At 37.8% G+C, this 14279-nt stretch overlaps 1 protein-coding gene across 1 annotated transcript; it reads right to left on the bottom strand.

The window, feature by feature from the left end:
• Positions 1-6561: 6561 nt before the first annotated feature.
• On the bottom strand, positions 6562-7634 carry LOC110776882 (uncharacterized). Its single transcript, XM_056830309.1, has one exon. It carries the CDS (start codon positions 7081-7083, stop codon positions 6751-6753), a length of 333 nt encoding a protein of 110 aa, XP_056686287.1. The 5' UTR covers positions 7084-7634; the 3' UTR covers positions 6562-6750.
• Between the last annotated feature and the right edge of the window lie 6645 nt (positions 7635-14279).

Below are 14279 nucleotides of genomic sequence, written 5' to 3'. Positions count from 1 at the left end.
GTGAAATACGTGATGAGGATCGTCTACAATGTTTCTTTATTGGCCTAGACGATCACTATGAATCTATTCGTTCCCAGTTGTTGGCACGGTGGCCACTACCAAGTCTCGACGAGGCATATCAGACGGTTACGAACACCGAGACCATGCGCGCCAAGGCAGCTAGGGGGAAAGAGAGTGTCATGGCATTAAAAGTTGAGACTAAGAGTCGATCAAAGTACGGAGATGCGAGTGACAAATCCTGTAAACATTGTAATCGAGAGGGTCATGAGGAGGAGAGTTGCTATCAGTTGATAGGCTTTCCCGAATGGTGGGATAAGAAAAAATGAGGTGGCCGAGGTCCTGGCCGTGGAGGCAGACTGTCGAGTAGGGGAGGCAGTGGTGCTCGCGGGGCAGCATCTTCGGGTGCTGGAGTTGTTCGTGCCAACGATGTGAGCAACAACAACATGGGGGCAGCAGCTAATGTGGCGAGTGGAGGAGGTTTGCTGGGAGCAGCAAGTCTAGCCGATCATGGGCTTGTTGGTGTCACAAATGATCAAGTACAACAAAATGTTAACATTTTGTCAAAACCGACAAATAAGTTGCAAGGTAATAATGATTTACGGTGGATTGTAGACATTGGAGCTTCAAATCATGGGACGGGTGATATTTCACTTTTGAAAAATATAAAAAAACAGGAAACTGCCAAGTTGTGTTACCAGACGGTCAACCGGAAAATTCAAATCAATATGGTTCCGTGATGTTGGAGGGTGGTTTCGTGCTTGATAATGTTTTATTTGTGCCTAAATTAACCTGCAATTTAATTTCTATAACTCGATTAAGTGACGAATTAAATTGTTCTGCTCAATTTACTAATGAAATGTGTGTTGTTTAGGACCGCTCGACGAGGACGGTGATTGGTGTGGGTGATTGACAGGGAGGACTATATTTTTTCCACGGGGTTCCAAGTGTTCGTGTGCTAGTAGTGGATTGTGTGGTAGACTTGTGGCATCAACGTATGGGGCATCTGTCGGAAAGAATATTGCAGTTACTTCCTCCCGCGAGTCATAATATTAGGAAGAATAAAACAATTTGCGATGTATGTCCGCGTGCAAAGCAATGTAGGGAGAGTTGTCCAATTAGTGATAGTCGTGCTAGTCGAATATTTGAACTTGTTCATTTTGATTCATGGGGTCCTTACAAGACACCATCGTCTTGTGGGTCGAAGTATATTTTTACCATTGTAGATGATTATTCTAGAGGTGTGTGGATTTACTTATTGAGCAATAAAATGGAAGTTGAATCGCCGTTTCTAAATTTTGTTTCTATGGTTGAATGTCAGTTTAATTGATCTCTTAAAGTGGTTAGAAGTGACAATGGTACTAAGTTCAATTGCTTGCAAGGCTATTTTTTCAAACATGGGATTATGTTTGAGTCATCGTGTGTTGGGACACCGCAACAGAATGGTAGAGTAGAGAGAAAGAACCAACTTATTCTGAATGTAGAGAGAGCATTACGATTTCAACGGAATTTACCCACGAAATTTTGGGGGAATGTGTTCTTGCCGCTTGTTATTTGATAAACTGTACTCCTACACCGGTCCTTAAAAATAAGACACCATATGAAATGTTATTTGGCAAACCACCATTGTATGTACCTATCCGTGTTTTTGGGTGTCTGTGTTATGCGTATAATCTACGAAATAAAGGGGATAAGTTTGAGTCTCGTAGTCGCAAATGTGTCTTCCTTGGTTATCCGTTAGGTAGGAAGGGATGGCAATTATATGACTTAGAAACACATGAGTTTTTTGTTTCTCGGAACGTCAAGTTCCATGCACGGTCGTTTCCATTTGCGGACACATCGAATAGGTTATTTCAGGTGCATGATGGTGATGGGGAGATTGATCGTTGGACTTTGGATGAAGGTGAGACTGGGTGGGCTGAGGCTGGGGTGTTGCCTACGAGTGATATTGAGGGTCATGGGGTACGACACGCTGCTGGGCAACGTGGTATTGTTGTGGAAAGTGAGTGTGTGCATCGTGATGGGAGCAGAGGTGAGGGAGTGAGTGCAGGTAATGAGCGTGGGTTAGAGGGGCAGCAGTGCGCTGCTGGCGCTACCGAAGAGGGGAGTGGCGACAAGCAATGTGTAGTGATGCAGCCCACTGACAGTAATGTGGGCACAAACGTCGCCCAACAGACGACGAGTAGTGATGCGAGGAATGAAGTGAGCAATGCAACGAGTGACATTGAGGGGCAACGTGAGACAATACAACATACGGAGGATATGGAGTTAGGAAGGAGAAAGCGTGAGAAGTTTCCGTGGAAGAAATTTAATGATTGTGTGATGGATACAATACGGAAAAAATATAGTACTTCTGAAACAACACCTACGACAACACCGTCCTCAGGTACTCCTTATCCTATCACATATTTGGCCAATTGACCAAATAGGTATATAAGTTAACATCCTTTTGCCACTTGGGTATAAAATTTATCAACGGCGACATTTGGATATAAAAGTTAACACACGGCGACGTGTTCACCTATTTTTTCGTCGAAACTTGCGCGTGTCTTACATTGCCCCATTTCATTCGGTTTTATGCTTGTTTTTAGTATGTCAACCATCTAATATGGTTTTATGCCTTCTTTTATTATTTCAACCCATATAATTTGAATCAAATAAAGGTTTCCTTCCTCGAAACTATTTAATTCAATATAAATTATTTCTACCCATTTACTTTATTTTGCTACCTTATTTTATTGTTTCTCCATTTATTTTATTTTATTTTCTAATCATTCAAATTATGATAGTTAGCTCGATTATCGTTGAACTAGTGTTTATAATTACACTGGTAAAAATCCGTTAGAGTTAATTTAATTTTATTTAATTTAAAGAGAAGTTGAACAAATATTTGGTTTGTATGAAATTAAATGTAACAAAATAAAGTTAGTACTACATATGCTCAAGCAATTGTTTAGCATACCAAACATTCATAAAAGGAATCTTGTGCTCAAGTAATTTATCTATAAAATCCGGTACACACTCATTAAGTATTGACTTGATTATAACACATAAATAAGCTAATTTGATTAAACAAAATACAACCCAAAAGACATAAAAGTCGTACAAACCTAATCATCTTTGTTAATAAGTCAAAATAGTGAGAACAAATAAATAAAGGGTAGAAATTAAGGGAGAAAAAATAACAAAAAGTAACTAAACTCTGTAAATAAGAGAACTCATTGAATTGGAAAAAAGTAAGTAAAATAATTTAAAAAGGGAGAATAATGAATTACACGCGTGAGTTTGGGACAATGTATGACACGCGCGAGTTTCGACCAAAAAATAGGTGAAAACGTCGCCGTGTGTTAACTTTTATACCCCAATGTCGCCGTTGATAAATTTTATACCCAAATGGTAAAAGGGTGTTAACTTTTATACCCATTTGGTCAATTGGCCTCACATATTTTGTTAACTATGAGCGTTTTTCGTCAAAACACAAAAATTTTATTGCAGCATTACAGGAGGAGAAATCACCAAGAACATTTAAACCTACAATGCAGCATGAGGGGTGGCGAAAAGCAATGGCGGCAGAAATTGATGCGTTGGAGGAACAAGGTACGTGGACGTTGGAAAAATTGTCGGAAGGGAAGAAAGCATTAGGAAGTAAATGGGTGTACACTGAGAAGCGAGATGAAGATGGGAATTTTAGGAGACTGAAGGCACGATTGGTCTGTCTAGAGAATCATCAAGAAGAAGGATTAGATTATAATGAGATATTCGCACCGGTGACAAAAATGGCGACAGTTCGGACTTTCTTAGTAGTAGCAGCTGTTAAAAAGTGGGATATGCATCAGATGGATGTACACAACGCTTTCTTGCATGGTGACTTAGAGGAAGATTTTATATGATGATTCCTCCCGGATTCCAGAAAGATAACTCCGACAAAGTATGTAGAAAGAGAACATCGTTGTATGGGTTGAAACATGCTCCTAAGTGTTGGTTTCAGAAGTTATCAATGGCACTGACGCACAAGGATTCAAACAGTCGTTGTCAGAATATTCTCTATTTACCCTTTCTAAAGGTAAGTTGCACTTGAGTGTGCTTATTTATGTGGATGATATGATTATCGCAGGAAATAATAAATTTTTACTTGAGAGCTTTAAGGCATATTTGAGTGAATGCTTTAAAATGAAGGACCTGGGTGCCCTGAAATATTTTCTAGGGCTTGAGGTGGCTCGTAGTAATCATGGATTCTATGTCTGTAAGAGAAAATACGCTCTTGATATTATTTCAGAAACTGTACTATTGGGTGCGAAGCCTGCCGATTTTTCGATGGAGCAAAATCCTAAATTGGCCTTGGCAGAAGGACCAGAGTTGGCAGACGGAGAAAATTACCGGCGCTTGATTGGTCGTTTGATCTACTTAGCAGTCACGAGGCCGAATTTGGCATACTTCGTACATATTCTGTCACAATTTTTCCAGAACCCGAAAGAGGAACACTGGGAGGCAGCTTTGCGAGTTGCAAGGTACTTGAAGAAGTGTCCGGGTCAGGGAATACTTCTTCGTTCAGATAGTGTGTTACAGTTAGAAGGTTGGTGCGATTCAGATTGGGCAAGTTGTCCGTTGACTCGTCGTTCGGTGACTGGCTGGTTTGTGTTGCTTGGCCTTTCTCCTGTGTCGTGGAAGACCAAGAAACAACGTACCTCTGCAGAAGTAGAATATCGTTCGATGGCAGCATTGACATGTGAGTTGAAGTGGTTGAAGCAACTACTATGTGATTTGAGTGTAGCGCATGAGCAAGGTATGCGTGTTTGTGCGATAGGTAGTCTGCATTGCATATCTCACAGAATCCGGTGTTTCACGAGAGGACGAATCACATTGAGGCAGACTGTCATTTAATTCTTGATGCGATTAAGGAGGGGATTATTTGTCCCTCGTACATGTCGACGAAGGTGCAATTGGCAGATATATTTACAAAAGCGTTGGGAAAGGCACAATTTGAATTTTTTCTAAACAAGATGGGCATTCGAGATCTTCATGCTCCACTTGAGGGGATGTTACGATATATATGTTATGTGAATATTGTAGTATCCTATATATGTTATGTTCCCTAAATATGTATCCTAGGGGGTTTAGGTAACTACACTGTACTATATATATTTCCGAGAATAATGAGAATACACGAGATTGCACAATATTTGTCAGAAAGCAAAACTAAAGTCGAAAAAAATCGCAATAGAAATTCGCAGAAGTTATTGGAAGAAATTCGCATCAGAAGAGATTTACAGAAATTGGAAGAAATTGCCGGAAAATCATCAGAAAGAAGAAAGGATAGAGAGATAAACCACGTTGGAGGAGAGAGAAAGAGAAAATGAAATTTTCTTCGGTATACACCCTTCAAAATTGGAAAAAATAACAATTTCAATTAGACACATGTGACTATATGTGGCGTATTATAAATTAGTGTACACCCTTTGTAAATAAGATTTTGTAATTACAACATTTTAATTAACACGTTTTCAAGATACAACTTTAATCATCATTATCTATAATTTAAAATCTTAAAGTTTAATATTATAAAATCAATTCAACGATATTCTACTTGATAACATTTACTTTTGAAAGTTTATGGTTAAAATTGATGTATGAATAATGGCAAAACTAAAATTGTTATAATTTTTATGAAACGAATAAAATATAAGATAAGAGTCCATATCAAAGAACACCTTTTATAACTTCCAATAGAGACCAATAAAATAAAATAAAATATGTTCAAATAAGACAATATAAAATACGATAAAGTAAAATAAATAAAATAAGATAATATAAAATAAGATAAGTTCGAATCTAATTAGATACATTAAATAATATAAGTGAATGCAGGTAAAAGAGTGATACCTTGGACTCTGGAAGGTTGTTTGATTTACCATAAAAAATTAACTTGTTAGAATAAATTTGATGTTTGATTAAACACGAGATGTAAAATCCCATAGAAAGTCCCGCAAATGATCTTTAAAAAAGTTCCAGAAATGATCTTAAAAATCAGCCCCGCTAGACTCAAGATGGTCAAGTCTAGCAAAAAATTAGGAAGACTCGCAACTACTCTAGAGTATGTATGATAGAAGAATAAAGACTAGATCGAAATTACGTGCGTAAATGTTACAAAATTTCAAATGGAACATTGTTTTAGTACAAACTTTTATATAAAAGGATCTTATATAAAAGACCGCTTTGGTCAATTAATTAAACAATAAAATTAAAGTTAATAATAAAACTAATTAGTTAAATAATAAAACTAATTAATTAAATACTTAAATTAATTAATTAAATAATGAAACCAATTAGTTAAGCAATAAAAGTGATCTTTTGGATAAGGTGATTCGTATCAAAAATTACCTTTTAGTTAGATGGCTCCTAATCCTATAGATGCTTGTAGACCGAAAATATAACTTGTAAAGTACAATCAAACAAACGCTAATTCTTCTATTTGGAAATGATCGAGGAAGCATATCTCAATATCCAACACTAAAAGTTACTCCCCCGCCCCTAAAATACTACTACTAGTGAACACAAATTGATCTTTACCATTAAAGATATTTAAATTAAAAAGATAAATAGGATAATCTTTTAGGGTAGGTAGTAACCATTAATAAACACAAATTGATCCATAAGCACCAAACACATACTGACATACACACCGTAATGGATCATAAACTGCTTACAAATCATATTACGTACTCCCTAAACTATATATCCATATAAGTTAAAGAGCTACTGTATGTATGATTGGCCAGTAATATCAATATCACGATCACCCGAAGAAGGAGGAGGCTGATGTTTTGGCTTGAGTTCAGCTTCATCCGGCCCATCAGCACTTTGGGTTTGGCTTGCCGGAGGATATGATGGTCTTTCATCTGCCTTCTCGAGAGCGTACATCCCACCACCATACGCATTTCTCGTCGTCGACTTCATTGCTGAAATGTTTGGGGCTTGATGATGATTCTCATGCTCATAACTATTGTCTTTCTGTTTAAGCTCTTTTCTCTTCTCTCTATTTTCTTCCTCCTTCCTTTTCTCCTTGCTTTCTTTCTCCATTTTTTTCATCTTTGAATTCTTACTTCAGCTTGAGATCTTAATTTCCACGGTTTAGTAGTAGTAGTTATTAAATAGTTTTGGATTTTAGGGAGCATTTCTTTCATGAAATAGACACGTTTCACATCGGGTTACGTGGCGACATAATTTAGTATCCACCTGTAAACGAGTAGCGCTCATGTAGTGTCGTCTGTCAAGTGAAGGAGATCAAGTTGAAATCTTCAACGACTTCGAAAATTTTATCCTACAAGCCCCGAAAGAAAACACAGAGTTGTCCCAATGGAGGTAAAGCCCAATAGGAGCGCGAATCCAGAAAGGCCAAAATCCAGTGCCAGGTGCAAAGAGTTGGAAGTGTGAAACAGGTCAAAGGTCGGCAGACGTGGCCACGGTAAGCCAATTCCTCTCTCTCTTTTTCAAGCAATTATGAGAAGTAACTCTCACTTTTTCATAACCGCTCTTCAACCGCGTCTAATCAAGGGATTTATATACAGTAGAAACCGGCGGATTGAGGACAACATCAACACACAAGCAGACGTTTCATATTTTCGTAGCTTACCTTGGCTTTAGCTAGCCTTAGCGCTTAATTAACCCTAGACTTAGTAACCTAGCAGTATCGTAGCAGTAGGTCTTAATTTTCTTCATGTATTGAAGACTTCAAACGGTTAACGTCAGTGTAGTTTTCCAATCATTTGACCATGGAGGTACAATGCTTCATTATTTAGTGTTTGTCCAGTTTTTATTACATATCAATCAATGATATATAATTTTCTCTTATGCGTTTATCTTAAGCATTTCATGCATTTCGCATTAAATCTGTTAGAAAAGGGTTGTAATATGGTAATTTCCTACGAAATTACCTACGAAATTACTTGTTCATGAGTGATATCTCTACATAAAAAGGAAAGTCGTCCTTAAGGGCAGTACCCCGAGTGTAGACGCCTACATTTAACCCCTCATCCCGTGTCGGAAGGTTCAATGATAAAACTATAACCCACTTGTCAATAATCCACTCTAATTGTCAACAATGCACTCTAATTAGCTGAAGAACGACCCTCGACTGACTGAAAAGGGCATTTGGAGAAGAACATGTTAAATAGTAACTTCCATAAATAGAAATCTTCCTAAAATAGACTGGGAACTTACTTAGTCGCATTCGCATCCGCATACGTCTTTGATACGTAGGTGTACATCGTAAGAAAGATTGAATTTAATTTTCCGCGTGCAGCAAACCTGCACGCGCCACAATGTTCTAGTGCTTGCCTTCAGGCTCTAGGATAACATGGCTTGAATGATAACATTTCCGGAACTCAGAGGTCTTGGGCACAACACATGTAAACGCTTACCCGAATTACTTAAACATGCTCGATCATGAGTGCTTAGAATACGCTCGTTAGCAAATCATATGTCCTCACAAAATAGAAGTTAGTCTTAAACATTATGACCTAGATCATGAACACTACATGGTTGTATAGGCCTTGGAATAAGCTTTCCTTAGACTTATTATAAGCCCAAATCCGATTTAAAACGAGTGACTTATACGGCTTTCACTTGGGATTTTCCAAAATGGACCGACCTCCGATTCACTCTTTGGGCCATAACTCAAGATTTACTAATCCTATTGATGCAAGAACAAAGGCATTAGAGAGCTGACTCTCTTCGATTCTCAACAAGATATTATTTGCTAGAATCCGAGTTTGTTTAGAGAAGTTATGAGCTGTTAAAAATTGATGTTTCTGAAATCCGCGGAATAAACCTGTCAGCACTAGGCTTTTCTAGCGTTGACAAACAAGCTCCATTTCTTTCTAGCGCCTGCAAGGTAGGCGCTAGTTATTTCTAGCGCTTGCTACAGGTTTCGTCGAATTTAAACACGTTCCCGCGTACAATTTTGTTAGATCTGTTGCAGTTTTCGTTGGTTTCAAATAAGATTCAACTTATAATTCTATCTTATTTCCACCAGTCTAAAATATAAATACACCCCTTCTACACCCCAAAATATGAAGGAAATATGTCCTTCAACCAAGGTGCATTTAGTCTAATACCAAGGTTCAGATTAATTGCGAACAATTAATTCAGTGAGATCAAAGTGATCGGAACAGCTAGCTGGAGCAATGCTTCCGATCAGTGAGTTCTAATGAATATTAAGCTCATAACTTACTCTTGACTGAACCTACAAGGTCACACCAATGGCATGTATCAGATCACCGGATTAAATGAATCGGAATTAATAGCTTTTCGGGAATTAGTTTGGAAAACATAAATATACGATATGACGTTGGATCGGAATCGTATATCGTATTGCGCATATTCGTAAGCTAGGCGAAACGAATAATCGTATAGTTCGACATTGGATCGTCAAGTACTATACGATAGATAATTGCCGTAAGGCATTGGACGCAAATACGAGAAGGCAACGCTGCCAGCCCAACGAGCCAAGGCGCGCAAGCGCGCAAGGCCCACTAGGCGTGGCAGCGAGCCAGCGCGCACAAGGCCCATGCCTCGACTGGGCGCGCACACATGTGTGGAGCAGCAGCAGCAACGCACACAGCGCGGCCCAAGGCCCAGCGCCTGTGTGGTGCGCGCGTATGGGCTTGCGTGTGCTGTCCGGTTCTTGCCTTAGTGGCTTGGACGGTTACTATTATAACCTAAGGGTTATAATATTATTCTACACAGTTTTCCTAATCTAACACATTTCAGTCGACACACATCAAACCCTAAGGAGGAGAGAGAAACCCTAATTCTCTCTCAGCCTCCATGGATGTGTTCTTCCCAAAAGCACAAACACTTGATTGATTGTCTAAGCTACGGTTATCAAGACGGATCTGTTCGTGTCGGTGAACCAAGTAGAGGAACGACAAGTGGAGTTCTAAGTTCGTGTTCGTGGACAGATTACTATGGAAAATACGCTTCGAATGTAAGTTTGCTTAATCTGTGCTTTATACATGTTTCCTGGCTTTGGAGATTGTTTCCGCACATGTTATTATGTTTAAATGTATTCCCCTACAGTGGTATCACGAGCCTTATTTATTCAAAGCATGTTTTAGCATGATTTATTTGTTTTTGCTGTTGTCGAAATTTTTGGAATTTTTGTTGAATTTTCGGATTTATTATGAATTATTGAATGAGTTGTGTAATAAGGTCTGATTTCAAAAAGATTCGTTTTTTCGACTTTTCAAACCCTAATCTGATTGAAAACGATTTTCTAAGATCAATTCATGGGAACGGAATTGCAAAACAGGCTTCGAAGTGTCATTTTTTGGGCGTTTATGTTAACTTTTTAATAAAAATGAAAAGTGTCGGAACGTAATTCAATTAAAAGGTCAACCTAAACAACTCCGAATTGCTTGAAATTTTTATAGGATGTCACTAAGTATATTCTTGATCTATGATAAAAAATTAGATTTTTCCGATAAGTATAAACCCTAATTTCTCTTTCCCCAAATTCGTAAAATTTAGATCCTTAATTGATTTTTAAATAATTTAGGTCTAATAATTCGGTTAATTGGGAAGGAGAATATAATTTCATGGGTCAGTGGCCAATTTTAAAAATTATTGGATTAAAATTTTGAATGGTTTCGTTATTTTTAATCGCACTTAAACCTAATTATTAAAATCTGAAAATTAAATGTTAAAGAACGATTTAAAGTTTTGGATTTTATTATTTAAAAGTTCAAACTTTAGTTGATTCGTTCGTTCTTAAAATTTGAATTAATGTTAGCCTTGATTTAATATTTTACGAAATTGGATTGTCGTTAAGTTTAATAAATCGTAAAAACCGTTGTTTTTCGAAAATAAAAATCGTAACTTTTTTATGAAAAATAACATTAATGCAAAGTTCGTGAAAATAATTTTTTATTTAATTAAGTTGGTCCGTAGTACGAACCAAAGGCATGAACACAAGGGTAGGGTGGACGTATGGCTCAACGAGCCATGCGGGCTGCCAAGCCTGTACCGAGGCGCAGCGACGCGGGCAGCAGCAAGCGAGCTGCGTGCCGCGCGCGCGCTGGGCGAGGAAAGGGCAAGCAAGGCAGCGCCTTGGCTTGCGAGTGCTGAGAGCGAAGCTAGGCACGAAGCCTGCGACGCTCAGCGCAGCGACGAGCACGACGAAGCGCGCAGGGCAGCACGGAGCTGTGGGGACGCGCGCGCGCCAGGCTGCGGGGTGTGCGAGCTTGCTCGTGTGCCTGATAGGCCACACAATGCTGCGATGGGCCGGGCGCAAGCCTAGCTCAAACATGCACTTAAACATTTTTCTTAAAATTGTTTATTTCGTTGGGCTTGACATGTTTGCATTAATTTGGGCTAACGGGATATTTAATTTAATATTTTATTTACTTAGGCCGGGCCACGAGTTTTAATTTAATATTTTATAATTAATTATCCGGAATAATTATTGGTTTGAGTGGGAGCCACTAAATGAAATTAAAATGAAATAATTATTTTTAATTATTTTCGTAGGTCGCATTATTTTATTTAAATTCAATTTTAATTAGAATAAAGTCTAAGGATTAATAATTTGGAAATTGATTAATCGTTTAGGACGCGTTTATGTGAACGTGAATTTTAATTAATTCACGTAAATACTTGCATAATTATATGGGCCATTCGTTTTAGCATACGAATGGGTGAATGCATAGAATGTATATTTTATGTAATGCAGATACTCCAAGTGACTAGTATGGTTATTTAGGATAGTTAAATACGGTCTGCAAACCGTTCTATCTTTGAATGTAAAGTTTTAAATATGGTCTGCGTACCATGGAAATTTTGATGTAATTTTATTATTTTCAAGTATTTCTAAGTTAGCAATTGAACGAAGATTCAAGACGATGCCAAGCTAACAAGATGGTGATGAAGATTGGATGCTTCAAGACAAGATGTTTTGGGCCATACTAGTTAACCATTTTTATGCATTTTGATATATATTATGCTTGAATGTATGAATGTATACTTTGCATGAATAGGTTGTTTCGTATGACTCGATTTGATTATGTTCACTAAATAATCAAACCAACATAGAAACAAGTAGGTCCAAAGTAATATTGAGTTTAAAAATTGCCTTCCAAATCAAGCACTTACAAAAATCTAAGGATCTAAGGTAGTAGGTTTACGCCAAAGCGAGGTGCTATTTTAGTTGACTTAGGTGGTAAGGCGTCCCAAAGGAGCACGTTGATTGTGGTTTCAACTCAAACAACAATGGCATTATGTTGTGGCAATGGGTTAAATTATGGTATTAATTCATTAACCAAGAGTAATTTGGAGATTACTAGCAATAGGTTTTGCTTACCTAGAATCTTAAACTACTTAAGACATGCCAAAGCTGCTTAAGGATTTAGGACTTTTGGGGTCTTGGAATCGTTTCATTCATTTTTGGGCCATGTTTTATTTTTGCATGAATGAAATGTTTAATAGCTTTGATGATTGCATGAATGCTTTTATTTCAAGTTATTAAAGTATGATGAATGTTTTCTTTGCTAGTTCATTTCATAGAATCGTAAATCTTCAACTTTATTGCGCTCGGATAATAGAACTGCAATATTTCCTCGATCGATTGGTAACTAATTTTGAGAGCAATTCTCAAAGAAAAGGAGAGTGAGAGCACATCTTGAATGCTATTTTCTTATAGTGATCTTCACGGTTGTTTTCAAACTAGAATTTGAATGGTAGACCAATTGGACCTCATATATTGAGAATACTGGGTAGTTTTGGAAAAATGAAGTATTGAGTTAAACACTCATGTATAACCAATGGTTAACAACCAATTTTCTTTTGATTCGATAATGAACTAGACTCATTGGATGTGGTCATTCAAAGTGAATAAAAGAAAGGGACTTTGTACGCATAACAAAGTAAGAAGATCAAGCAAAGAGTAAAATCTTTAGGACTATAAGAAAACGTGCTAGAATGGATAGGAAAGGGGAACAAAAGAAATGAATTCATTATTCAATTTCTACCTAAAAGTTTGTGTTAATGAGAGACGACTTAGCAAATAAACTCCTATGGTATTAGATTACCGCTTGAGGTTCTAAACTCTTGTTAAGAACTCAAATTCCGAGAGCTAAGTCTGGTCATTGACCTACAAGTGGGAAATGAAGCAAAGTTGTGCTACATTAATTGTAGGGTCATCATGTTTGTTTTAAAGTCCTTCTAAAGGCTGGAACTTAATGGTATTATGTTCCATTAATCATCATAATCATTTTCTGTTTGGACAATGGAAATACTCACATTCAAAGTAAACAAAAACATTTGTTGAGTGTTTATTTGAATGAAATCGGAATCTATTCGATTAACGATAATCACGACTATTTTCCTATGTAGTTTCTAGATGATACTCTCAAATGACTATCACACTAAACAAAGTTGTCAAAGCTAAGGATAAGATGTCATAAGGATTGAACTTCGGTTCAGTACATCTTTTCAGTACATATATATCTAGGGTTGTCAAACCTAGTGGGAGTTAGTGTTTGTTAGGTTATGATACATATGACAAAACATAAATCATGCGGAAAACCTTAATGCCAGGAACATATTATTTAAACATAATCATTTAGCATAATTCAGATGCATACACTTTGTAGCGTGCCCTCCCTAGCTGCGCCCGAACCGAACAAGAACAAGTCTTTAGGACTCCAAGTGTCGTCCCTCCGTAGATAGTCCACAGCACGTCCGAATCCGCCTTAAGCTTGACCAACTAGAATCGCCCTTAAGGTTCTAAAAATTTTCGGCTAATAGGCTACAAGTGTTTGGCTGATTTTCTTCCAAACTCTTACCTTTGAATACTTCAATTCTCGATGTAAATATGTGACCCTAGGCACTTATTTATAGAGTTTATGGAAAGGAATTATAATCCTATTAGAATACAAATCTATTTAATTATAATCCTACTAGGACTCTAATTAAACAAACTTTATCTATTAGGATTAGATTTAATCATATTACGAATCCCGGTAGCCTTAGGATTCCGAGTAACACACACGAGTGGCAATGCACCGCACGCAGGCCTTACGGCCCACGCACAGCGCACGAGCCAGCTCACCGCTGCCTGCGCGCGCCCAAGGCCTTGGCTGGGCCTGGTCTTGGCTTTGGCGTGTGTTTGCGCTTTGGCTTGCTGGGCGATGGCCCGGCTTCGTGCTGGGCCTTCGTCTGGCAGGCCTCGTCCGATGCTAATTCGTACGATACGCTTCCGATTAAATTCTCGATTCCGGAATTTATTT

This window comes from Spinacia oleracea, chromosome 5 (assembly GCF_020520425.1).
Source record: "Spinacia oleracea cultivar Varoflay chromosome 5, BTI_SOV_V1, whole genome shotgun sequence".
In the NCBI taxonomy this organism is placed as follows: Eukaryota; Viridiplantae; Streptophyta; class Magnoliopsida; order Caryophyllales; family Amaranthaceae; genus Spinacia; species Spinacia oleracea.
This window is presented reverse-complemented; position numbering and strand designations above follow the sequence as displayed.